General features: G+C 39.6%; 1 protein-coding gene across 4 annotated transcripts in view; it reads left to right on the top strand.

Moving 5' to 3' along the window:
- Nucleotides 1–8,217: 8,217 nt before the first annotated feature.
- Nucleotides 8,218–26,057, top strand: part of phf21b (PHD finger protein 21B) — a 130,773-nt gene continuing 112,933 nt past the window's right edge. For 3 of the 4 annotated variants that reach the window (XM_028571392.1, XM_028571391.1, XM_028571390.1), the window contains exons 1-2: nucleotides 8,218–8,613; nucleotides 9,264–9,323. In XM_028571392.1, the coding sequence (XP_028427193.1) occupies nucleotides 8,560–8,613; nucleotides 9,264–9,323 (114 nt within the window). In that variant the 5' untranslated portion in view covers nucleotides 8,218–8,559. Of the gene's footprint in view, nucleotides 8,614–8,898; nucleotides 9,039–9,263; nucleotides 9,324–26,057 lie in introns of those variants that run through there. The other variant, XM_028571393.1, reaches the window with a different exon arrangement.

Genomic DNA, 26,057 nt, shown 5'->3' with positions numbered 1-26,057 from the left:
TGAACCAAAAGCGCTGTGTTTGATGTTTCCCGGCTGCACGCAGCATTAACATCTTGCCGTCTGATGTTTTTCGGGGAGTTGTTCCTCCCCGCTGCTCTGGATCAGAGCTCATAACAGCCTGTGAAGCTCATCGTCCACCTGGGGAAACATCCATCTGATAGATGAATTCGCCCGTCAGACTCTTTAAAGCCGCCTGATTACAAACTGTCTGTTCGGGTTTAATATAAAGTGGCTTGGCGAACACTAAAGGGAGTTTAGAACAATCAGACTGAGATGATTGAATTAAACTGATTAATAATTCATCGTTTTTAAATCCTCAAAATTTATATGAGAACGCAGTGTGCTTGCGTCACCAGAGTGTGGATTAGAAAAGAAAAATAGTTAGTTTGTATAATACTGCTAACAGCACGCAACACAACAACAAAAACTGCCTAACATTAAACAGTATTTAATTTTCAGAAGAGGAAGAACACACACGGACACACACACACACACACACACACACACACACACACACACACACACACACAGACAGACATAAACACACACACGAACATACACGGACACACGGACACACACACACACACACACACACACACACACACACACAGACATACATACACGGACGGACACACACACACACACACACACACACACACACACACACACAGACATACATACACGGACACACACACACACACACACACACAGACATAAACACACACACGAACATACACGGACACACGGACACACACACACACACACACACACACACACACACAGACATACACACACACAAAATATTTTGTGTGGGCGTAGCGGACACAGGGAGGCATGTTAGCACGTAAGAATATGTTGGCATAACAATACGTCAACAACCTCTGAGTACTAGTAGCAAATGATAACATGCAAACACACGGTAACATGCTAACACACTATAACATGCTAGCATGGTAATACATATGCTAATATGCTAACACATGTTAACATGCTCACACATGCTAAAATATCCTAACATATGCTAACACATGCTAAAACATGCTAACACATGTAAAGTAAAGCAAGGTTAAGTAAAGCAACGTAAAGTAAAGCAATGTGAAGTTAAGTAAGGTAAAGTAAAGCAACGTAAAGTAAAGTAAAGTAACGTAAAGCAACGTGAAGTAAAGCAACGTAAAGTAAAGCAACGTAAAGTTAAGTAACGTAAAGTAAAGCAACGTAAAGTAAAATAGCGTAAAATAAAGAAACATAAAGTAAAGCAACGTAAAGTAACGTAAAGCAACATAAAGTAACGTAAAGTAATGTAAAGCAACGTAAAGTTAAGCAACGTAAAGTTAATTAAAGTAAAGCAACGTAAAGTAAAGTTAATTAAAGTAAAGCAACGTAAAGTAACGTAAAGCAACATTAAGTAAAGCAACGTAAAGTTAAGCAACATACAGTTAATTAAAGTAAAGCAAAATAAAGTAACGTAAAGTAAAGCAACGTAAATATAAGTAACGTAAAGTTAAGTAACGTAAAGTTATCTAATTTAACGTAATGTGAAGTAATATAAAGTAATGTGATAATTATTAAAGTGAACTCAGAGGTGGCTGGCTTTAAATAAGAACAATAAGAGGGCGGGGCTTTAAACAGGTTGTAACAAACATGGCCGCCACAGCAGTTATAGCCGTGAGAGCTGAGAGGGTAAAAAGGTTCATAACCCAATACTTTACTGTCTGTTACCCAAGGGTTACAGAACATTGCCTGTAAATATGCTTTTTGCACTTTCTAAAAACGTTTTGTCCCTCTTTTCAACACTCTTTTTATTCATGGTAAATAAAACTACTTTAAATGGCATCATACCAAATGTTTGAGTTTGGAAAAAAAAGCAGAAATTATGAATTATTTTGACTAATTGAGTAGTTAAGATCAGAGGATGTTGAGTGGATCACAGTCTGGTTTATGTCAAAGTTTGGTCAGGATGCTGCTTTGAAACCATTTAAAAAATTATTTTTCAAATGCTGTGAAATTAAATAAAACATGGATGCATGGATGTATATGTTGTCTGGGTTCCATACAACTTACATGTATGCATCCATCTTATTTTAGGGCAATTTGGTTGTAAGAAACCCATATTTCTGATATAAAAAAACCTTCAAAACGGGTCACATTTGAGCCAAGGACAACAGGAGAGTTAATCAATCAGTCATTTAATGGTTTTCAGTGCTGTTTTGCGTCAGTTCACACTCATTTTAAACCAATCGCAGCTCTTAGTTGTGAATAGTATGTCCCTGCCGTGTTGATGATAATAATACGGAACATTCCAACATAATTGTTAATGTTAGCTTAGTGTAACTCCTGGGGCCTGTTTACCATCTGATAATTATTGCTTTGCGGCTGGTAGGAATCTGTGTGCATGCTGCGTGATCTCGGTTCACATGACAGAAGCTTTTTCTTCTTTGTAATTCTTTGCAGCGTCTTCAAAAGAAATCTACAAAACAAAAACATGACATATCCTCTTCAGTACTGTCGGCTTCCTCCTCCCCGCTCCGCTGCACGTCTCTGACACACAGAAAAACGCAGCGAAGCATTATTGTGTCAGCATATTATCTCCACTTGACAATTTCCAGCTGAACAATACAGTTTTTCTCTGATTTGCGGAAGCAGAATTGGACTGCAGGCCGCCTTTAATTAGGGTTCAAACGTGCTCCGTTCAATAGCCGAGCTGTTTCTTTGTGCTGCGTGCTGCTGCAGGATTGCTACACTGTTATGTTGCAGAGACCACTCGCCGAAAAAAGAAACTTGTGTTCATTTATTTGTGGAGAAAAAGAAGAAGAAGCAGCTCTCGGTGAGGGAACTGGGTCACAGCCTCAGCAGAGCAACATTTACCTCCGAGAGCTTGGTGTATATGTGTAACCATTCATCTCTCTGGATCGGTATCAGGGGTGGGACACAATATCGATACGACCATACAAGGGCGTAACTTTGGGTTCAACATTGGGAGGGGGGTAGAGATGTCCACTTTTGAGCAAATTTTAACTTCATTTTCTGCATTCTGGTGATTTTTTTCTGCACTTTGTGCCATTTTCTCAATTGAGTTAAAGTGCAAATGTATTTTTTTATGTAAAGGAAATTTTAGTTTTGATTACTGGGGAGGGAGGGTTGTAACCGTAGACTGTATAATATTAATGGACAAAGCATGTGTGACGTCACCCATTGGTTTGTGGAGATCTGCTATGAGTCGTCGAGTTTGCCGTTAACGGGCGCAGCCATCGTAGTCGGGGATGTGACGATTTTAGACGAGAGGGAGGAGCCATGTTACGTTACACACATTCACTGGCAATCACATCATAGCCACGCCCTAAAACACCTCCTGCTTTATCGCCGATTTTAAAATCAACGAGACCATAATTCAAAAAATGAACATCATTCTGTGTTGCAGAAGACTTAAAACTAGCGATTGAGACCATAAGCTCATTATGAAAATGTTTACTGAGGTAATAAAACCTGGGATATATCCCAGTTTAGGTATACAGTAAAGTGTAGTTAGTGTGTGTATGTGGCCTGTGTTTTCTGTGCTGAGATCTCGGCTGCCAGCTCTGGCTGACATTTATGTCAACCTCTCATAAGCCCAAAGACACAATCCTTACAAATGTCAGAGAATCTTTTCATCAGCAGTGAAGGATATCTTCTTGGCGTGCGCTCCAGCTTGCACGGTGCAACGCTGTTTGCCAAGCATCCATTTAGAAAAGACCAAATAAAAATGTCAGTGCACCTCTTCAGTGATGAAGTGTCTCCGCTGATTTTAAGACACATTTAACCCTTGTGTTGTCTTGCCGTCAACCATGCAACTTTTTGTTTTTCTGGGTTTTTTTTCAACATTTTGGAGTCTTTTTTTCGACACTTTTTGTCGCTCTCACCCCTTGTTTTTGAAGCTTTTCCCGATGATATTTTGATATTTTGATGATATTAAATTTTTGTCACTTTTTCTCAATGATTTTGAAGCTTTTTTCAATTGTATTTTATCAATTATTTTCTTAAAATGCTATACAATTGAATAAAACACCCCAAATTCAATGAAAGTAGTGAACTGATCAGTTATTATATTACATTACATACATAGCATTGTACGGTTATTTCTTTTAGACAATTTGGTTGAAAGAAAACCCAAATTTCTGATATAGAAACTGTTTTGAAAATGGGTCAAACTTGACCCGAGAACAACAGGAGGGATAACTGTCAGCTGCTGTTTGCACCTCGCACATTTATCCATTCATGATGCAACATAGACTGTGTGAAGCAGGTATCTGTACCAGCAGGAGGAAATAATGAGGAGGGATAGTTTGGATGTTTTGAAGTGTGGCTGTAGGAGGTACTTCTACATAGTCAGTGTATTACTAGTCTGGATCAACGGAAGTACATTTCCAGGATAATTGCCTGACATCCGTCACCTTCCTCACTCTCTACCAGTGGCGATTTTAGACCCTTTCTTTGCTCAAGCCCCCCTAAATTTCATCTCATGATCCTAGAATCGCCCCTGCTCTCTGCGTGTTGCCGTTCTCAAACTCTATTCTCTTCGGGAAACCGCAACAAACTTCGAGCTAGTGAGCTCCACGCTGAAAATGTCAAGTTTTAAAGAAAATTAGGATGGTGCAACAAGTCAGACCTGCTTGGTTCTTTTCAGGGAATGATTGTTAAGATTTACAAAGAATATGATTAGGACATTTCCTCTCTAACTGGGACGTTTTGGGACCGACTGGTGGGACTGCTGTGGACGAAGTACACACGGAGATACACTGGTAAGAGCCAATGAGATTTAACCATGTATCAGCTCATTTAAATAGCTCAAGGTACTGGATTGAGTCAACAGTTAACTCAATTTAATATTGTACGTGGCGTTTTCTTTTGCAGGGTTTTCTACGGTGTCCCTCTGGGGACATACAGTCAGGATGTTATACAAGTCAGCTCCACCGTTACCCAACATTAAAGTTATCAACACATGAATGCATCAATCATTAGACTACAATAATATTCTGTTACAACTTTAGCCTAAGTATACATTTAATGTTGTTATACTTTTACTTAAATTTTGAACATCGGACTTCTAGTCGTAACTAATCTTTACGGTGTGGTATTACTACTTTTACGTGAGTTAAAGATCTGAGTACTTCTTCCACATCTGGCCCATTTCAAACTAATACATATTATATTATTGTGTTATAGTATAAAATCAAATAAGTGTATTTTGTATGTTGATCTTTGTTATCCTCTATGCTTTTTTATATATTTTTTATTTTGTGTAATATTTTGTTTTCTTTAATATGTTTGAATTTTTTCTTTAAATTGATAAAAAAAGTAGCTTACTGTACTTATAGTAAATGTACTTTCCACCAACAAAAAATATATTATCCCAGCAAAAATAATTAAATGAAGAGGAAAATAAATATTTTGTCAATTAAATAAATAATATTTATTTGTTTTTCTATTTATGCGCATACTTATTTTTTCTTAAATTAACCTCCATATTTATTTGATTATTCCGGCTTTCCCCCTACATTTATTTATTTATTCCTTTTTATATAGTATTTCATTTATTTACCTATAATAATGGCAACTTTAGTCCCCCATACATGTGTTTCTTGTACTGCAGGAAAAGGCTGCGAAACACCATTTTATAGCCTAATTAAACAGAACATATAATACAAGTGATTAGACAAATACAGGTGGGTGGAGGTATCCAAAATTGGGGTGACTTGGATTGACCTTTAGAATATATTTTTTTTATGCTGGTTGTGGCCCTACAGAGTGCAGACATACGGCCAAAACATAAACCACAAACAGCAGCTACAGTAGAACTAAAGTCTGTGTCCATTCAGGGCGAGTAGAGCTTAAAAAACTCCGAGCAGCTTGGAATCGAAAGCCACCACAGAGAGGACTTGAAGAGTTTCACCGCTGAGCCGTGAAATGAAAAGTAGCAGCTGATGTAGCAGCAGACCTGGCCGAGATGGGGGAGGGTTTCAGCGGGCAGGCAGGCACCGGAGGGAGGGAGGGAGGGACTACTTTCTGTCAACGCTGCAAGCTGACTACCCCACTATAACTTTACTGACAGGATGTATTTTTTATTTTTTTTATTTTAGGCCTGTGTTTATGGGTGTTTGGCTTGAGGAATTCCCCGTCGGGTTTAAGTGTTGTATTAACAAACAAAATGGAGTCTAGCTAACGGCTAGCGTGAACGCCGACATGAATAAAATAGCTCTACAGCAGCGTCGAAAAGAATTGTAATGTCCCCCCCGAGCTGCTGCCTCTGTCCATGGTGCTACTACTCTCTGATTCACCCGTTAAAAATGTCGGCTTTTATCTTCACGTAACAAAAAGACACACATATAACCGCCATTGTATGTTTGTGTTGTGCTAATGTGTGCTTTAAAAACTGTGGCGAAGTTGCTTGCTGTCGAGTTAACAATAAATTCAATTACCAACTGCCATCTCTGCTCTTCATCAACTCTCAGATCACATACAGTCCCCCCCTCTTCTCCCCTTCTTCTTCTCATTGGTTCCCCGCGCTGTCCCTCAAGGTTCGCAACTCCTGATTGGCTCACCCTTCCCGCCCACACTCGTCGCTCGCGCACTGAACCAGCAGCTGGGACCAATAGCGGCGCGTCTTGTGTCCAGAGGGCGGGAGGAGGAGAAGGAGGAGGTTGGCGGGGGTCATACTGACAGACATGGGGGAGAAGAGGCTGGATTTCTGAGAACAAACTGCCACATTTGGCCTCTTTGTGTTTGAAGAGGCAAGAAAACTACAACTGGACATATTTGGTTGGAGGCTTCATGTGTATCGACATATTTTATATTCTCTAAACCCCCACATTCTCCTTGTCTGTCTCACTTAGTGGTGATGGTAGCTGTGGATGCTGATGCTGCCATGTTTGCTTTTCTTGATGAATAATATTGGCTGTCTAACCACAGCCTTTCTTAGGTTATTAACAACTAAATTACTTCTCTGAAACTAGCTCAAGAATAGTCTGAACTTGGATAAGAAGTTTGTAACATGTATGCAAATAGATAGGGTCAAAAAAAGAACACAAAAATGTGTATTTTGCACTATTTCATTACATTTTTATAAATTAAACCAATCAATTAGTCGAGAAATTAATCAAAAATGGAAATGATTCTTAGTTGCAACCCTATCTGGTTAATTATTACTTTATATTTGAGGATTAGAAGTCAAATAATGCAAATCAAAGTTTATAGATAGACCGATAGATAGATATAGATGCACTTTATTGATTCCAAATTGGGCAATTATTGTGTTAAATATACATATCAATACTAGAGGAGAGAAATATCAATAAAAAACACAACTAATCATATAAAGTAGCTCAAAAACATGAGCATACTCCATAAATATAACATATATATATGTGTGTGTGGACTGATTGCAGTGAAAAGTCTACTTCTACTGCACTGCAATTCAGAGGTAAATAGTATAACAGAAATTGAAAATAAATAAACTACAAGTAACTAAAAAGTGTATCTAAATACAGCATTTGAAGTTATTGGTTTACAGGCGGTGTAAAGCGCTGTATATGTATATGCAATATGTAACATTCATTTTGATTTTGTGTTGTGTCTTTGTGTACTTGTGAGATTTAGGCTTATTGTTTGATATGTTTTGTCATGTTTCAATAATTTTCTTATTTAAGTGTCAAGTTATGAATCAAATGCAGGATTACAGAAAGTCTTGGGTCTCAGGCTCCCTCCAACCAAACACAAAAGTAAAAGAAAGAGAATCCAAGACATGAAATAGTGCAAGTTATTAAAATATAACAAATAAAATATGATTTTCAAAAAAAGTAATATAAATGTGTAGTAGACAGTCGTGTTTTTTATTGCCTTGTGAGGCACAACGTCTGTTTTGTGAAGTGCCAAATAAATAAATGTATTATTTATTTGGCACTTCACAAAACAGACGTTGTGCCTAAATTAGGCTTAATTGATGCCAATTGTAATACTTTTGGGGGGGGTTTACCGCTTATTTTGACACTGTACAGCTCCACATGTTTATTTATTTTTTTGATTAATAAATAAATGTATTATTTATTTATTAATTTATTATTATAAATACTCCTTGAAGTAGTTGTAGCTTCCCCCGGCTCACTGCGCATGTCCCTCTGCTCCATCCGGGAACTTCAGAATTACCATTGACAGCCGAAGCGCAACTTTTCCCCAGGCAAAGTGAAATCAAGCCGCGGACTCGGACAAAATATAGTCCCCGTTTTTCAACTTAAAATTACCGAAAGAAAAGCTAACCCGCTCCCCCGTCGGACCCCTCGACGTTCGGCCGTTAATCTGGACAGGACCCGTCCGGGGCCTGAGCTCTTTCTGCCGGGTTTGGAGCACTTTTGAAGACGGGCGGAAAGTGGGTGATGAGTCCTAGCCTGTAAAAAGAAGCGAGAACTTGCTCTTGCAGCCTGAGTAGTTCTTCTTTCAATTGTTATTGTCGCTTTAAAAAATCTTTTATTCACTTAAAACTTCGTCTCGGTCGCGTCGAAAGTGGGAGAAAAGTGCTTTTCTGGTCGGAACATGGAACTACAAGGCCTGCAAGAGGCGTTGAAAGTAGAAATCCAATGTCATCAGGTAAATGAAACATCATGTTATTCTACCCTGTTATACGAGCAAGTGCAGAGAAGCAAGAGGAGGAGGAAAAAATCTGAAGGGATGAGAGACGTTAACACTCCAAAGGGAATATCATGTCGGTTGTAATGTCGACACCAACGGCCACTTCCAACTGCCGTTAAGTGCACTTTTCACAGTACTTTTTAAGCTAACTGTCATTTCGCTGTACAACAAGAATTTGGAGTGGTAATGCGGCGGTTGGTTGTGTGGCGATCAGGACGCGACCTGAATATTTATGAGGTGCCAGAGTCGCTGCTGTGGCTATCATCCCCGCTTTGTTCCTCCCTTTACATACTAAACTTGAGACACACTTTTGCACATTTCGCTTCTCCATCTCCATCGTTTTTTTTACAAAACTAGTTGCACAGATGAAGCAAGACCCACAGGTAAAAAAAAAATATATATATATCTATATATTTTCCTGGAAGCTTCTTCAAGCTACACGACACCGGGGAGAAACTTTATCAGCATAAATCTTTCGCTAGGTTAACATCACTAACGTTAGTTAGCAAGTCTAACCAGCTTTACCTTCATCGTGACTTGGCTGAAAATTAAACGTGAAGTTGGGGTGTCCAAAAATATATATATATATTTTTTTGTTTAAATTGTAGGATGGAGAGCTTAAGAGACAGCTACACGACAGGAGAATAACAGCCCTGAGCGATAAACAAGTAAGCTTTCTTTCTTTCTTTCTGTCCTTCTTTCTTTTCCTCTCCTCTTTGGTACAACTAGCCACAAACAAACATGGTGGATTGTAAAAGTGAGCTGGCTTGTGTTATTGTGTTTAACCGTCGGGGCTTCTTCTTCTTCTCCCCCTCAACGTTCTTGTCTCGCGCACTCAAAGTTGTGTAAAAAATTTTAGCGTCCATTTTGAGCAGGTCGACATGTTTCTGGAGAGTAAGGAAAGAGGCTCGTAAAGGAGCAGCTAGCTTAACTATCCGGCTCGGACTTTTGTGTGGAGACATTATCGTTGAAGTTTTGTCGGTTGAACCAACCGTTAATATAGTCGCGGAGTTGCCCTTTTTAACGTCTATTACACCGTTAAAACACCCCGGTTTTGTTACTTTATACTTAAAGTGGGGGTGCGTTTGATTCGCGCACCATTAAGCTTTCACTTTTCTCCCTCCCCGCGTTTTTTGTTTTGTTGCTAGCTATATTTTATAGTGAGCTGACGGTGTTCTATATTAACTTTAAAGCTAAGTGGTTAGCCGGGTATCAGCCGGTCTGAATGGATGCTGAGGCCGACAGCAAGTGTTCAGCACCGCGGCCAGCTCCTCTCCGGCTCCTGCTTGCTTTGGCACCGCCCCGCCGGCCGGTCCCAGCCCTAACAGCAGCGCACACAACTTCCTAACATTAGCCATAAGAAGAATCCAAGCATTAAAAAAAAAAAAAAAAATTGTATTCAACCACTTGTTATCTTGTGTTTTATTACATTGATAGAGGCCTACCCCCTAACCCCCCACCCCCCAACCCCAATCTTCACTTGTATCGATCCCTTTTCCTGCAGTTTCTGAGCACTTGGTTTGTTGCAGTCATTAAACTTGCTTCATGTGAAAATACACAGCAGCAGCAGCAGCAGCATCCAGTTAGTTGTTATGATGCTGGGCCCCCTTTTTAATCCTGAATCTAAATCCTTGTTTGTGTTGTAGTGTGTGCATTTTCTTTCCTCTTCTTCTTTTTCTTCTTTCAGTTTTGGTAGTGGAAGCTTCCATTTTGAGAGAGAAAAGGGGGGTGGTTCCTCTTCACACCCCCTGGAGAGAGAAGGGGGGGGGGAGTCTGCAGAGTTTCATGCAGGAAGAGGAGAAGGTGGAGGAGGAGGGGGGGGATGGGCCCCATTCATGCCTAACATTACCATTTTGATTGCTTTGATGCTGTTTTTTGGTTTGGAGGAGGGGGGGAGGGGTGGCATGGAAAAGAGAGACAGAAAGCCCAGTCAGCACTGCACGGCAGGGTTTTTAATCACTACACACTTTTACTGAATTATTCTTCTTTTTCAGCTGCGAAATGTGACCTTTTACTTTACGTATGAACTGCTGCTTTGCCCCCGAATTAGCCTCACATCCACACAGCCGAGATTTAATCACGATGTTGGTGGAAACTAAGCCCACTGTCAACATTTGTGTTGCCCCGAAAATAACCTGCCCTTAACTTTAAGCTGCCAAGAGAGCAAGTTTTTTTTATCAGGAATATTTCGATAACCGCACAAGTGTCTACAAGTACGATTAAGAAAAATGTCTCCTGGCTGAGACCAAGCCTGGAGGTCATTTCACGGTCATAGTTTTAAGGCCTGAAGATGGAAGTTTTATTTCTTGTGACAGGGAGAGAAAATGGAAGTAAAAGCTTCTGCTAACAAGCGGATGGATTTAAAGGGTTATTTTGTTTTTTCTTTTCCACTTGGACCATTATTTTCCTTGCATTGGTGTCTAAGTGACTAATGTGAGGAAGGGTCTTTTTAATCGGTCCAGTATTGAGCCAGAACGCTGTAATCAGCACCTGGAATCCAGGCTGTAATCCTAAAGGCCACTGTCAGTTTTTGCCGCATGTAAATAATCAGGACTTTTAGCGTGTATAGAGCCAGCATATCTCCACCAGACTCCATGTAAATAATCAGGACTTTTAGCGTGTATAGAGCCAGCATATCTCCACCAGACTCCATGTAAATAATCAGGACTTTTAGTGTGTATAGAGCCAGCATATCTCCACCAGACTCCATGTAAATAATCAGGACTTTTAGCGTGTATAGAGCCAGCATATCTCCACCAGACTCCATGTAAATAATCAGGACTTTTAGCGTGTATAGAGCCAGCATATCTCCACCAGACTCCATGTAAATAATCAGGACTTTTAGCGTGTATAGAGCCAGCATATCTCCACCTGACTCCATGTAAATAATCAGGACTTTTAGCGTGTATAGAGCCAGCATATTTCCACCAGACTCCATGTAAATAATCAGGACTTTTAGCGTGTATAGAGCCAGCATATCTCCACCAGACTCCATGTAAATAATCAGGACTTTTAGCGTGTATAGAGCCAGCATATCTCCACATGTAAATGGGTGAATTAAGGGTTTATTTCAACCAAACCAGAGTGGTGATTGTTGGAGCAGTGGAAAGATGAACCAAGACGACTTTTGATAGTTTTATTTAGTTTCTGTCTACTTTGAATGAATTGTGTTGTACTATGCTAAAAGTCCTGATTATTTACATGGAGTCTGGTGGAGTTTGGTGATGGTGATTTGGGGCTGTTTCATGTTAAACTAAAAGGATCTTACTCTTTAACTAAAAGGTCTATCTCTGTAGGGATCCTCTCCATAATGTTCTCAGACACTTAGAATAATAATCTGAGTCTGTCAGCGGCAAAAACAGAACTTTTAGTGGATGCTAACTGACTGTGCGCCATTGTTCCTTTAATGTTACATCGCAGCTTGTTTCTCGCTTAATACCGGACCAATTTCAAAGATTGTTGTTCCCATCAGTCACTCAGACACAAAAAACATGGAGAAAAATAAGCTCCTGGTTGAGAAATACCAAAGTAACTCTTTAATTTCGGGAGTTGAGCTGAATATTGAGAACAGTCTTGTCTGTAGCAACCATGTTGTGAATGAGAACAAGTTTTAATAACACTGGCTGTTTTGCTCCAGAAAACTGCCAGTGTTTATCAGAGGAGGGGGGGAACAGGCGGTGGCTCTCTGGAGTTGATGGATGTAAATGCAAATCAAGAGTGATTAGAAAATAAAAATAACTGCAGAATAGATGGGGATGCATTCATGAATATGGCTGCAGTTTAACTCCTCTCTTCATATATTCACATTCAGTATAAAAGTCTCTCTCCACCGTACCATCTACAATCGACCGTGTTTACCCTTGATTGCTATGTTTTTGGGCCCTTGAAGAAGAATGGATTCATTGATTCCTGCTCACTGCGCTCCACTTGCTGTCTGTTGCATCACGGCACCAGTTTTTTACTGACTTGTCAGGTACTAGACAAGTTGTTTTGGTTCTGCTCCAGTTATCGTTTCGTAAAGGGTAGGGAGGGTGGGGGGGGGGGGTCAATATTTATCTTTAAATCTTTAATAACGAGATGTGCTCGTACAGTTTTTGGAAATAAGTCATACAGCATGAAAAAAGCATAAAAATGACTAATGGACTAAAGAAATCTAAGTTGACTGAGACCAAAACGACCGATTAGTCGACTAATCGATTAAGAGGGAGCAGCCCTAGTAAAGTTACTTTGTGAGTCGAAATACGTGCGTTAGTGCGGCGGGCAACAGAAAGTGTTCGCTCCCAGGCTCCCCCCTCTCTCTGTCAAAGCCCAAAAAACAGGTGAACAGGTGAAGCAAACCGATTCTGTTATCACTTCTGCTCAAACCGCGATGAAAACGCCCACCACCTACAATATAAGTGCACAATATAATACATTACATGTCATTTAGCTGACTCTTTTATCCAAAGTGACTTCCAATTGCTATATATATCAGAGGTTGCACACCTCTGGAGCAACTAGGGGTTAAGTGTCTTGCTCCGGGACACATTGGTTGATGTATCGCAGTGGGAATAGAGCCCAAGTCTCCCACACCAAAGGCATGTGTCGTATCCCCTGTGCCATCACCATATAATATATAATAATAATATAAGTGACACCATAAACAGCATAGAAGATGTGGCTCCTATAAGCGCTTTTGTATAATGTTTGTGCTGAAACGGTACTGAAGCTGGCCAGTTTCACATGACTGTGGAAACCTGTTACAGAACTTAATGCTCACAGCGTGTTGTTGTGTTGGTGTTCTAACCTCCGGCTGATTTGTGAGGACTATGGTTAACTGCTCCTCAGATCTCTGCAGGGTAAATCCAGACAGCTAGCTAGACTATCTGTCCAATCTGAGTTTTCTGTTGCACGACTAAAACTACTTTTGAACGTACACATGTTCCACCACAACAAGTTTCTTCCTGAGACTATTTAGCAGAGGCACCGTGGCTCCGTCCGGAGCTTAGCCCCGCCTCAAGACGATTGTGATTGGTTTAAAGAAATGCCGATAAACCAGAGCACGTTTTCCTCCCATTCAGGAATGCTGTGTGAACTAGCCAGACCTTCCTCTGCAGCGCTGTGGAAGAAGGTCTGGCTATACAAGCCCAACATTTAAAAACAACACCCTGAAAGTCTTTTTGAGTTCCCCCTTTTTTTTTTTTAAATAAACATAAAATAAGATCACCTGTTGTACTTTCACAATCTGTTGAAAACAAGTAATAAATAAAATACCAATAAAATAAAAGCAAACATGAATTAGAGCAAAACAGTTTACTTGCAAACAGTTATCGATTATTTAGTTTTTGTCATCCTTAGGAGCCCAAAATCTCGATCTAAATTTGATTAATTGCACAGCCCGAGAGTTTTCTTACAATGTAAGATAAGTAAATGTGTTTTTTTCAGCTAATGACCACGCTGTGTTTCTGGATGGTTGGATATCCAGGGCTGTGCTGCGTTTAAAGGTCATGACTAATGCCGTGTGTCCCATTTCCATACAGTTGACTGATGCTGTAAAGTACACACCCTGTACTAACATTCTCTCTGTTAGTATGCAAATGCATCTAAAGTACTCAGGGTTTTCCCTGCCGTTATAAGGTTTAGTCGCAGCTAGGGTTGGGTACCGAACTCTGGACTTTTTTGGGTACTGACCGAATTACGTCGGTACTACGGAGGAACGATTCACGGTTACCGTAATCAAACGGTGCCAAATTTCGCTACCCGAGAGTGCATACTAAGGCCTCTGTGCATGTTGACAGGAAGCGGAGCTCCGACACACACACACACACACACACACACACACACACACACACACACACACACACACACAGAGACAGACAGACAGACACATAGACAGAGACACACACACACATAGACAGAGACACACAGACACTCACACGCACACACACACACACAAACACAGACAGACAGACACATAGACAGACACACACACACTCACACACACACACACACACACAGACAGACAGACAGACAGACACACACACACACACACACATATAGACACAGACCCACATACATACACACAGACACAGACACACAGACAGACAGACAGACAGAGATACACACACACACACACATAGACACACAGACAGAGACACAGACACACACACACACACACACGCACACACATAGATACATACACACAGACACACACTCAACGGATTTCTCAAATCTGTTGATTAAGTTTACCTCATCTGAACACAAACTGTGCGCTTGTTTTAGAGGATTAACTAGTTTGTTTTTCTGAGCTGCTGCGTTGGTATTATTCCACTTTTCTTTTTTTTTTTGTCCAGCTGTGAGCAGCTGCTCTGTTTCCTTCTGTGTGTTGCATTGTGGGGGAGAAAAGTCAGCACATTTACATGTTCATGCACGCAGGAAAACCAGGTTACCCTGAGAAATCAGTGCAAATGTGCTGTATTCAAATCTGTGTACATAAGCAGTGATTTTGATTTCAACCCCTGACCTTATTTTGGAAACATGTCTGACTGATTGCAAGGGTTTTAGTTATACAGTCAAGTATTCATTCTTCCTCCTTTGTGCTCTGGATATTACAGATATTCATATAATCAGCTGTGGATTTAAAGAGACTACTTTGATGCATTTCATGTGCAAAGATGCCTCTATTTATCCGGACTTTCTGCAGTCTTTGTCATGCTCGCACATGTAGAAAGACGATTTAGAAGCCCGGTTACTCGTAAACAAGAAATCATGTCACTCAGGGAGAAATCAGGTTTCTCTAATCCTCTACCGTGACTGCTGCAGAAACCAGGTTTTTAACATTAATCTGGTAACTGAAATGCATGTAAACAGACAAAAAAAACACCCTCACTCAGAAATGAATTCACTTTTTAGTATCCACGCTGGCATTTTTAAGTATAATTCTGTTTCATTTTTGGGGTGTGAATACACTGAGTTATCCCCTGAAAATGAAACACAAGTAGACTTAAAACGCCATCATGGCTTCTAAAGTTACTACAGTATCCAGTGAGGGTGTTTTTAACACATTTCAGTTACCAGTAGAGAAGTTGGTGTTATTTACTGCTGGGAAGAAGCAGACTTATAGATATTAAATCGTGTTCTCTGTTGTCTAGGGCTGCAACTAACCATTATTTTCATAGTCGATTAATCTGTTAATTATTTTCTAGTTGTTTGGGCTATAAAATGTTGATCAGTTTTTCCCAAAAAGCCCAAGATGACTTCCTCAAAGGTCTTGTTTTGTCCACAACTCAAAGATATTCAGTTTAATGTCACAGAGGAGAGAAGAAACTAGAACAATATTCACATTTAACAAGCTGGAATCAAAGAATTTTTACTTTTGTCTTAAAAAAAAAATGACTCAAACCGACTAATCGATTATCAAAATAGTTGGCAATTAATTTAAAAGTTGACAACTAATCGATTAATCGTTGCAGCTTTACTGTTCTAAAAAAGGTCAAATAAAGTGTAGACTGTAACAGCCAACCATGCAGACATCCTGCTATTTGTCCTCTAACTGCTCTGCAGGTGACATTAGTGCTATGGTGACTTGTACAGACGCAGTTAAAAGCCATTTAAAGACAACACTGTGTCTTTCTCTTCTCTGCACTAATTTCCTCTTTGCATGTACATTAGTCAGCGAGGGTCAGCGGTGCTAAAGCTGCGCTGTGTAGTACATCAGCTCTGCTCAGTAATTGGACATTTGAACGGCTGGAGAAGCTGTTGGTTGTCTCTCTAACCCCCCCCACCCCCTCCCCTAGTCCATCCACACATCCATCCATCCTGCTGTACCGGGGTAAAGCTCTCAGGGAGGGGTAGACACGTATAGACCGATGGACTAGGGATGTAAAAAAAAAATCTATACACTTGAGAATCGCGATATTTTGCAATACTGTATCGATTTTCAAAAAGGAAATATCGATTTCTTTTTTGTGTACGTGCAAAAATATTCATGTAAGACAGTGGTACATGTCTATGTTGTGTTTAAACCCCTTACCGCTAGATGGCTACGCTGAGACGCACCACTAGTGCATACCTGCCAACACTCCCATTTTTCCCGGGTTTCTCCCGTTTTTAGCCCTATCTCCCGGACCCCTCCCGGTTGGTTATTTCTCCTGGGAAACTCCCGTAATTTGCACGGCCCAAACTCCTTATAATAATAATTAGGGCTGCTCCCTCTTAGTCGATTAGTCGACTAATCGGTCGTTTTGGTTTCTTGGTCAACTTAGATTTTTTTTTGTTGATTAGTCACGTTTGATGCTGTTTTCATGCTGAATGACTTATTTCCAAGAAATGTACGAGCACATCTCTGGTAAACACAAGAATTAAGGGTTGACATTTTTCCTAATAACAGATATCACCGTGAAACCTACTTTGATTACTTTCATTATGGCAATTATTTGTTGTATTACACATTTTCTGAAATGTTGTGTTTAAATATGCAAAGGAGGCGTTATCTTATTCAATATATGCATCCTTTTGCATGACTCTTTACGGAGAAACTCAGATTTACAGATCTGTCGATTAAATCAACTAATCGATTAGTCGATACAATTGAATGAGTGTTTAGTCGACTAAGAATTTCTTCAATCAAACACAGCCCTAATAATAATAATAATAATTGGCCCAATATGTTTGTCTAATGTTGAACAGTTGCCAGATCTTGTATGAAACACATCCTGTTCACACAATCCACCTTACGCAATGTTCAACCCGTTTTTCACCTTAGAAAAAAAATCAACAAAAACATTGGGAAAAGTGACAAAAATGTAAAAAAAATAAGCATAATATAAGCACTTTAAATGTTTGTTTTTTTTAGGACTTCTTTTTGACATTTTTTATCCAATGTTTTCTTTACTTTTTGGCGTATTTTTTGCACTTGAAATTTATATATAAAAAAAAAAAAAAAAAAGTAAAACATTGTTTTTTTATTTCCATAGGGGCCATTAACCATTTATGACCGGACAAGTGGAAAAAAACAACCTAGCGTTGAACCCTGTTCTCTGATTGGTCCAGCACGCGTCTTGTCTGTTTCCCAGACTTTAGTCTTGTCTCGTGGTTTCCAGACAGGTTCAGACCTTCTACAGTATAGTGAGACAGATGTAGGTGTGTGTGTGTGTCTGTGTGTGTGTGTGTCTGTGTGTGTGTGTTTCTGTGTCTGTGTCTGTGCGTGTGTCTGTGTTTGTGTGTGCTAATGTGTGTGCGTCTGTGTGTGTGTGTGTGTGTGTGTGTGTACAGTACAGGCCAAAAGTTTGGACTCACCTTCTCATTCAATGCGTTTCCTTTTTTTTTCATTAATAAGGCAAAAACTTCCACTAATTAACCCTGACAAAGCACACCTGTGAAGGTAAAACCATTTCAGGTGACTACCTCATGAAGCTCATTGAGAGAACACCAAGGGTTTGCAGAGTTATCAAAAAAAGCAAAGGGTGGCTACTTTGAAGAATCTAAAATATAAGACATGTTTTCAGTTATTTCACACTTTTTTGTTAAGTACATAATTCCATATGTGTTCATTCATAGTTTTGATGCTTTTAGTGAGAATCTACAATGTAAATAGTCATGAAAATATAAAGGAAATGCATTGAATGAGAAGGTGTGTCCAAACTTTTGGCCTGTACTGTGTGTGTGTGTGTGTTAATGTGTGAGTGTGTTCAGGCCAACTAAAGGACACCCACACATCAGGACCACCGGTTCCGTCTCAGAGGACTATCAATCTGCCCTCTTTTGTCCTCCTGCTCTTGACGCTGCAGCAAATCGTCCCCTCCTTTTTTCCCCCTTGTTTTCAGACTCTTTTTTTAATTATTACTAGAAGGCACGCTCGGATTTAATTAAGAGCAACATAGCAGGAAACCCTGCGATGACTCTTCCCGCGGGAGGGCGGTGTGTCGGTCTACCAGCTTTACATTTCACTCTGTTCCCACATGCCTCCACATCTGAGGCTTCCTCTTCAAACAGCAGCTTGTTTTCAGGGTTAAAAAGGTCGTTTCCTGCTCCAAATGAGGCTCAAAATGTCCATTCGTTTTTTGAGCCATTTTCTTTTCTTTTGCTTCAATGCAATTGTGATTGTTTCCTGGAGTTGGGAACCTGCAGTAGCTTTAAAGGAACAGTCTGACATTGTTAGAGACGTGAAGATTGGTATGTGTTTTATCTCAGCGATTAGTAGAAGTGTTGAAATTAATCAAATAATCGATGCATGGAATCGTGGACGATGCTGCATCGATAATCGGCCGGCTCATAATCGATAATTTCTGTTTACAATGTAATGTAGTCCTAAGAACATTTCTGTTTACATATTGTGGTATGTTAACACATTCAGGAAGTGAAATGGTTTTCACTTCACAGGTGTGCTTTGTCAGGGTTAATTAGTGGAAGTTTTTCCCTTATTAATAAAAAAGCAAAGGGTGGCTACTTTGAAGAATCTAAAATATAAGACATGTTTTCAGTTATTTCACACTTTTTTGTTAAGTACATAATTCCATATGTGTTCATTCATAGTTTTGATGCCTTCAGTGAGAATCTACAATGTAAATAGTCATGAAAATAAAAAGGAAACGCATTGAATGAGAAGGTGTGTCCAAACTTTTGGCCTGTACTGTAGAAATAAAGAAGAGAGAGATGCAGACATCTTAACCTCCTAAACATATGTCATTTTTGACCAATTGTTTGAAAACTGTGTCACCATTGAACGTAGCTATCTCGTTATAAAGCTGGTAAAATGCCCGGCCTTCCTCCTGGTTCGTGTCACCCCCCCCACCCCCTGTAGCCGTGGCTCTGTCTGACGGCTTCTTATTACCGAACAGCAAACAGTGATTTCCAGAGACTCTCCGAAAAGTGCTGATGTAGCTTTTGCTGGCAAGGCGCAGGGAGCAGCAAGGCTGCAATGAATTAACCCGTGTTGACTGCCGCGCTGCTGTTTCTCCCTCAGAAACTCTCTGTTGTTGTGTGAAGAGAGATGACAGTGTGTAATGTAAAGAAGGAGCAGCAATAAATCTGGTTTCTCTTTCTCTGAGGAACGTCATAACTCAGTTTCTGCAGGAAATACTAATACGAGGACATAACTCAACCGTTTATCAAGGGCCTACCTAACCCCAATATTACATTTATCACTTTAGATTTGCATGTCATTTCTATTTATTGTTGTTTTTGGCATAGTTCAATCTGTTGTTTCCCCATCTGTTATCACTCTACACTCTGCACAAACTGGTGCTGTTCCTTTAAATATTTAAACTGCATCCTGTTTTATGGGTCACAGTTCAATCAAGATAAAAATAGAAAGTGAGTCTTGTGTCTTAAACGTACTACGAGGATTTTAAGAGCGTCTGTTTTTCTTGAAATGGCTCGGCTCATCTCATCTTCAGACTTATGACCTATGTCAAAATTAAGCCTTTTTTTTTAAGACACTATTTTTTTAATGTTTTTGCTGCTTTTTTCAACATTTTGCTTGCTTTTACATTTTTTTTGTCGCTTATTTTGACGTTTTCGGCACTTTTCTTTCCACACACTATTTCATTTCCATTACCACCAGTATATACACAACTAACACCAACTTATTACCACTAGTTTTACACTTCTTCTTGGAATTCATGGTCAATGAACCTCATTTATATGAAATTATCTAATTATTGTGTTAGAAAAAAGCTGAAATAATGAATAATTTTGACTAATATTTAAGATCAGAGAAATGTATGTTGATGGCTCCTGCTATGCTCTGCTATGTCCTGCTAAGTCCTGTTACGCCCTGCAATGCCATGAAGTCAAAGTTAAAGTCTCTTTATTAGTCTCCCTGAGGAGAAATTTGTTTTGGACAGAGAGAAATTGCTGCAAGAGTAACAGAGACACACATCAAACACAGGGTTAAAACAGTTAGACATTGAACATGTAGGCTACTCTAGTAGATTACAAGTTACCATTTTCTAAAAAGGCAGTTAATAAAAATAAAAAATAAAAAAAATGTATCCATTTGGTAATATAAATATACTTACAATCCATTGTAAAAATGCAGTAATTCCTTCATTCATATCCATACATACATTCAGTCACAAATTTACATTAATAGAATTTGTGGTCATACATTCATTGCTGCTCATTTATGAGCTTAACTGCGAGAGGAACAAATGAGTGCTTATACCTATTATTATATTTGCAGAGAGGAACCCTGTACCTCTTTCCTGAGTTCAATAGCTCAAACTCCGAAAACAACCCATGAGAGTTATCAGATAGGATGATCTTAGCCTGCCTGATTGTTGCATGATTAAAAGGCTCCTGCAGGTTGAGGGGTGCAGGTGTTCCCATAATTACTACTATTTACTTACTACTACTATACTACTATTTCTAGTCACTTTTCCAGTATCTTTATTGTCACTGTTCATCACACCCCCAACCAGCACCGTCAGACACCGCCTACCAAGAGTCTGGGTCTGTCCTTTCCACACTAAATGCTTGCTCTTTGGGGGAATTACTGTAATTGTTGGGTCTTTGTAAATTATAGTGTGGTCTAGACCTACTCTATCTGTAAAGTGTCTCGAGATAACTCTTGTTATGATTCAATACTATAAATAAAATTGAATTGAATGGCTAAAAACAGATATGTCATAGTTTAGTCAGGATAATGCTGCAAAGTTAAATAGAATCTGATGCTTAATTTCAGTTGCAAAGAGCGTTTTATGGCACCATCTGTGTTATTTTTGGGTAATTTGGTTGGAAAAAAAAAAACATTTCTTATAAAAAAAACAGATTTGACCCGAGGACATCACAAGAGGGTTAAACGTACAAAATGTAACGTTTGTTTAAAACAATAACAAAAGATGCAGTTTGGTGACGTGGTGAAGCATCGTGGGATCATGTTAGGATTCCTTCAGTGTTCTTCGTTCAGGAGGTTTTAATCCACAGAGGTTTCCTCCTCCTCTCCAAAACTAACCGCTAAAACTCTAAACTCACATCGCCTGAAAATGACACACCGCTAATCCAGACGTCTGATGACTAAAATCCTTCATCCGGTTCTAATATATAGAGTTGAAAACATGAAAAATGTGACTTAAAACTGGAAGAAAAGTCAGTTTCCGAGAGTTGTTATTCTGAGTTGTTAGTCTCAAAACAAAGTCCAATTTACGGTTGTTTCTAAAGCTGAGATCATGACACTGAAAGCTGTTTTATGGTTCTGTGGAGGCTCCACGCACAGCTTTCTCTGTAGCCTACGTAAGTGGCCTGATGTTTATACTGTGTGTGTGTGTGTGTGTGTGTGTGTGTGTGTATTTGAGCATACAGTACCTACTTTACAAGTACCCTATGTGTGTGTGTGTGTGTGTGTGTGTGTGTGTGTGTGTGTGTGTGTGTGTGTATTTGAGCATACCTACTGTACAAGTACCCTACGTGTGTGTGTGTATTTGAGCATACCTACTTTACAATTACCCTGTGTGTGTGTGTGTGTGTGTGTGTGTGTGTGTGTGTGTGTGTGTGTGTGTGTGTGTGTGTGTGTGTGTGTGTGTGTGTGTGTGTGTATTTGAGCATACCTACTGTACAAGTACCCTACGTGTGTGTGTGTGTATTTGAGCATACCTACTTTACAATTACCCTGTGTGTGTGTGTGTGTGTGTGTGTGTGTGTATTTGAGCATACCTACTGTACAAGTACCCTACGTGTGTGTGTGTGTGTGTGTGTGTGTGTGTGTGTGTGTGTATTTGAGCATACCTACTGTACAAGTACCCTATGTGTGTGTGTGTGTGTGTGTGTTTGTATTTGAGCATACCTACTTTACAATTAACCAAATGTGTGTGAGTGTGTGTGTGTGTGTGTTTGTATTTGAGCATACCTACTTTACAATTACCCAGTGTGTGTGTGTGTGTGTGTGTGTGTGTATTTGAGCATACAGTACCTACTTTACAAGTACCCTATGTGTGTGTGTGTGTGTGTGTGTGTGTGTGTGTATTTGAGCATACCTACTGTACAAGTACCCTACGTGTGTGTGTGTGTATTTGAGCATACCTACTTTACAATTACCTGTGTGTGTGTGTGTGTGTGTGTGTGTGTGTGTGTGTGTGTGTGTGTATTTGAGCATACCTACTGTACAAGTACCCTACGTGTGTGTGTGTGTGTGTGTGTGTATTTGAGCATACCTACTGTACAAGTACCCTATGTGTGTGTGTATGTATGTGTGTGTGTGTGTGTGTGTGTGTATTTGAGCATACCTACTTTACAATTACCCTGTGTGTGTGTGTGTGTGTGTGTGTGTGTGTGTGTGTGTGTGTGTGTGTGTATTTAAGCAGACAGTACCTACTTTACAAGTACCCTATATGTGTGTGTGTGTGTGTGTGTGTGTGTGTATATTTGAGCATAACTACTGTACAAATACCCTACGTATGTGTGTGTGTATTTGAGCATACCTACTTTACAATTACCCTGTGTGTGTGTGTGTGTGTGTGTGTGTGTATTTCAGCATACCTACTGTACAAGTACCCTACGTGTGTGTGTGTGTGTGTGTGTGTGTGTGTGTGTATTTGAGCATACCTACTTTACAATTATCCTGTGTGTGTGTGTGTGTGTGTGTGTGTGTGTATGTATTTGAGCATACAGTACCTACTTTACAAGTACCCTGTGTGTGTGTGTGTGTGTGTGTGTGTGTGTGTGTGTGTGTGTGTATTTGAGCATACCTACTGTACAAGTACCCTACGTGTGTGTGTGTGTGTGTGTGTGTGTGTGTGTATTTGAGCATGCCTAATGTACAAGTACCCTACATTTTACTCCCGTATCCCACAATGCAACGCGGTCTTGTTTCCCCGGAGGAGAAGAAGAACTCATTTGGTTCCCTATATAGTTTGCTATTTCATAAACGCTACACAGGGAATAGTGAGTGAGTGAGTGAATGAGGCAACGGTTTCCAACACCGCTTTAAAGTCACCTCTACATGGATCATATGTGACTACAAATCCCATGATGCATTGGGGGTATGTGTTGTCCAGTTCGTCATCCTCTTCAGTCTCTTAGAAGCAGATAGATCATCAGTCTTTCTCTGTGCTAAATGGGAACATCCAGCCGCACTGTTCCAGTGTTGGGGAACCAGAATCTGAAGTCATTCCTTCCTGTTCCACAGCAGCACACTCTGATTGGTTGTTGTTTGGAAAGAAATAAGGAGCGAGAGTTTGGTTTGGAAAGCGGAGTTGATGGAGTGAAGAATGAAAGACGCGAGTTAGTTAAAATCGATGGAGTATGAGGCACGGTGTCTGTACCTTTTAGTGAAACTGCTGATTCATACTGTAAAAGTTCTGGAGATTATTAAAAGGATTAAAAATTGAAAATATCGGCTCAGATTATTGATTTATTCTTTGGTCAGATAGTTCCTGATTTAAATCCTGTATTATTATTGATAGTGCAATACAAGACACATCAATATTAAAACACATATGATGCAATACATGACTAAGGGGAAATCTAGACTCAACCAAACAGAATAATAAGTGTTTGTCTTTGTGTGTGTGCGTGGGTGTGTGTGTTCATGTGTGTGTGCGTGCGCGCATGTGTGCGCGTGTTCGCACGTGTGTGTGTGTGTCTGTGTGGGTGCCTTTTGCTTTTTCTGATAACTCTGCAAACCCTTGGTGTTCTCTCAATGAGCTTCATGAGGTAATCACCTGAAATGGTTTTACCTTCACAGGTTTGTCAGGGTTAATTAGTGGAAGTTTTTGCCTTTATTAATAAAAAAGCAAAGGGTGGCTACTTTGAAGAATCTAAAATATAAGACATGTTTTCAGTTATTTCACACTTTTTTGTTAAGTACATAATTCCATATGCAGGGCTTGACATTAACTTTTTGAGGCACTTGTCCTTCGGACAAGTACATTTACGTTTCACTTGTCCATGAACAAAAGTCACTTGTCCGGGTAAAGATTAATCATTTTATAATTTTTTTTGTGTTTTGCTAATGCAGAATTTGAAGAAACCATTGAAAGCATCCAAACACTATCAACATTAATACAATTCAGTTTAAACAGTAGAAACAAATGTGTCCCATGAATAGATTTCCCCTTCAACAAGAAAAAAGGATCTCCAGACTCATAATACAAAGTTATACTTTGCACGCCGGTGTGCAGAAGTTAATATATTGAGATTCTAAGTGAATATTTTAAAGTTTCTCATTACTTTCAGATTCCTAGTCAATATTCTAAGTTACTATGTCAATATATTGAGATATTTTGAAATATTGAGTCAATATATTGAGCTTGTAAGTCAATATTTTGAATGATCTCATTGCTTTTGAGTTACTAAGTCAATATATTGAGATACTGAACCAATATGTTGAGTTACTAAGTCAATATATTACAATACTAAGCCAATATATTGAGATTAAGTCAATATTTTATAGTTTCTCATTACTTTGATATTCATTGTTTATATTCTGAGATACTGAGTCAATATATTGAGATACTAATTCAATATTTTGACCAGAGGTAGTGGTGACTTGAACTTATACTATATCTAAAATAATTTTGTAGACATAACAAGTGATTTTGCCACTAAATGTTGGTGTCAACGTGTTTTTTTTTTTCTTTCTACAATTTCACTTACCAAGGGATCCTTTAAAAAGGTGTAGCTCCTTTACAGTTGATTATTACCTGATATTTAATCCGCTACAAACGAGTAGCGGAGCAGCGAGTAACGTTACGAGGCAGAGAGCCAGCCGTCAAGAGTCAAATTAACTTCATGCTTCATCCGCACAAAGCACACTTCTATCGCCACGAGTGACAGCTTTATTCGGCTCGTTTTCTGTGAACGATGTGGGGACGGGGTAACGTTAAAGCGTAGTTAGCATGCTAACGTTAGCTAACTAACACCGGCTGCCTGGCTTGCTGGTTCCGCGGTGCTTTCATGCTGTATCGCTTACAGAGAAGGAGCTGAACAGTGGGCTGGGTCTAACGTTAGTTAATGTATTTGTTTCAATCGGTAAAGTAAAATCTGTAACATAAACGGAATGAGTGGCACATAATAACGTATATAATGCTTCATCCACACAAAGCACATTGCTATTGCCACGTGTGACATCTGTTTTCAGCTTGTTTTCTGTGAACGATGTGGCGAGGAGGTAACGTTACCGGTTAGCTCGCCGTGCTTTCATGCTGCTTCGCTTACAGAGAATGAGCTGAACAGCGGGCTGGGTCTAACGTTAGCGGCCCGCCGACCCGCTGCCCGGGATTGTGGGGTAAAATATGTATTTGTTTCAATTCTGTAACATAGACAAAATGAGTGGCATTTTGATTTGTTTGAGTTTTAACTTGTCCAGTGGGGCAAGTACATTTCTCTTCCACTTGTCCTACAAAAAAATTCACTTGTCCCGGACAAGCGGACAAGCCTTAATGTCGAGCCCTGCCATATGTGTTCATTCATAGTTTTGATGCCTT

This window comes from Perca flavescens, chromosome 23 (genome assembly GCF_004354835.1).
Source record: "Perca flavescens isolate YP-PL-M2 chromosome 23, PFLA_1.0, whole genome shotgun sequence".
NCBI lineage: Eukaryota > Metazoa > Chordata > Actinopteri > Perciformes > Percidae > Perca > Perca flavescens.
The sequence above is the reverse complement of the archived record's forward strand: the minus strand, read 5'-3'. Positions and strand labels throughout refer to the sequence as shown.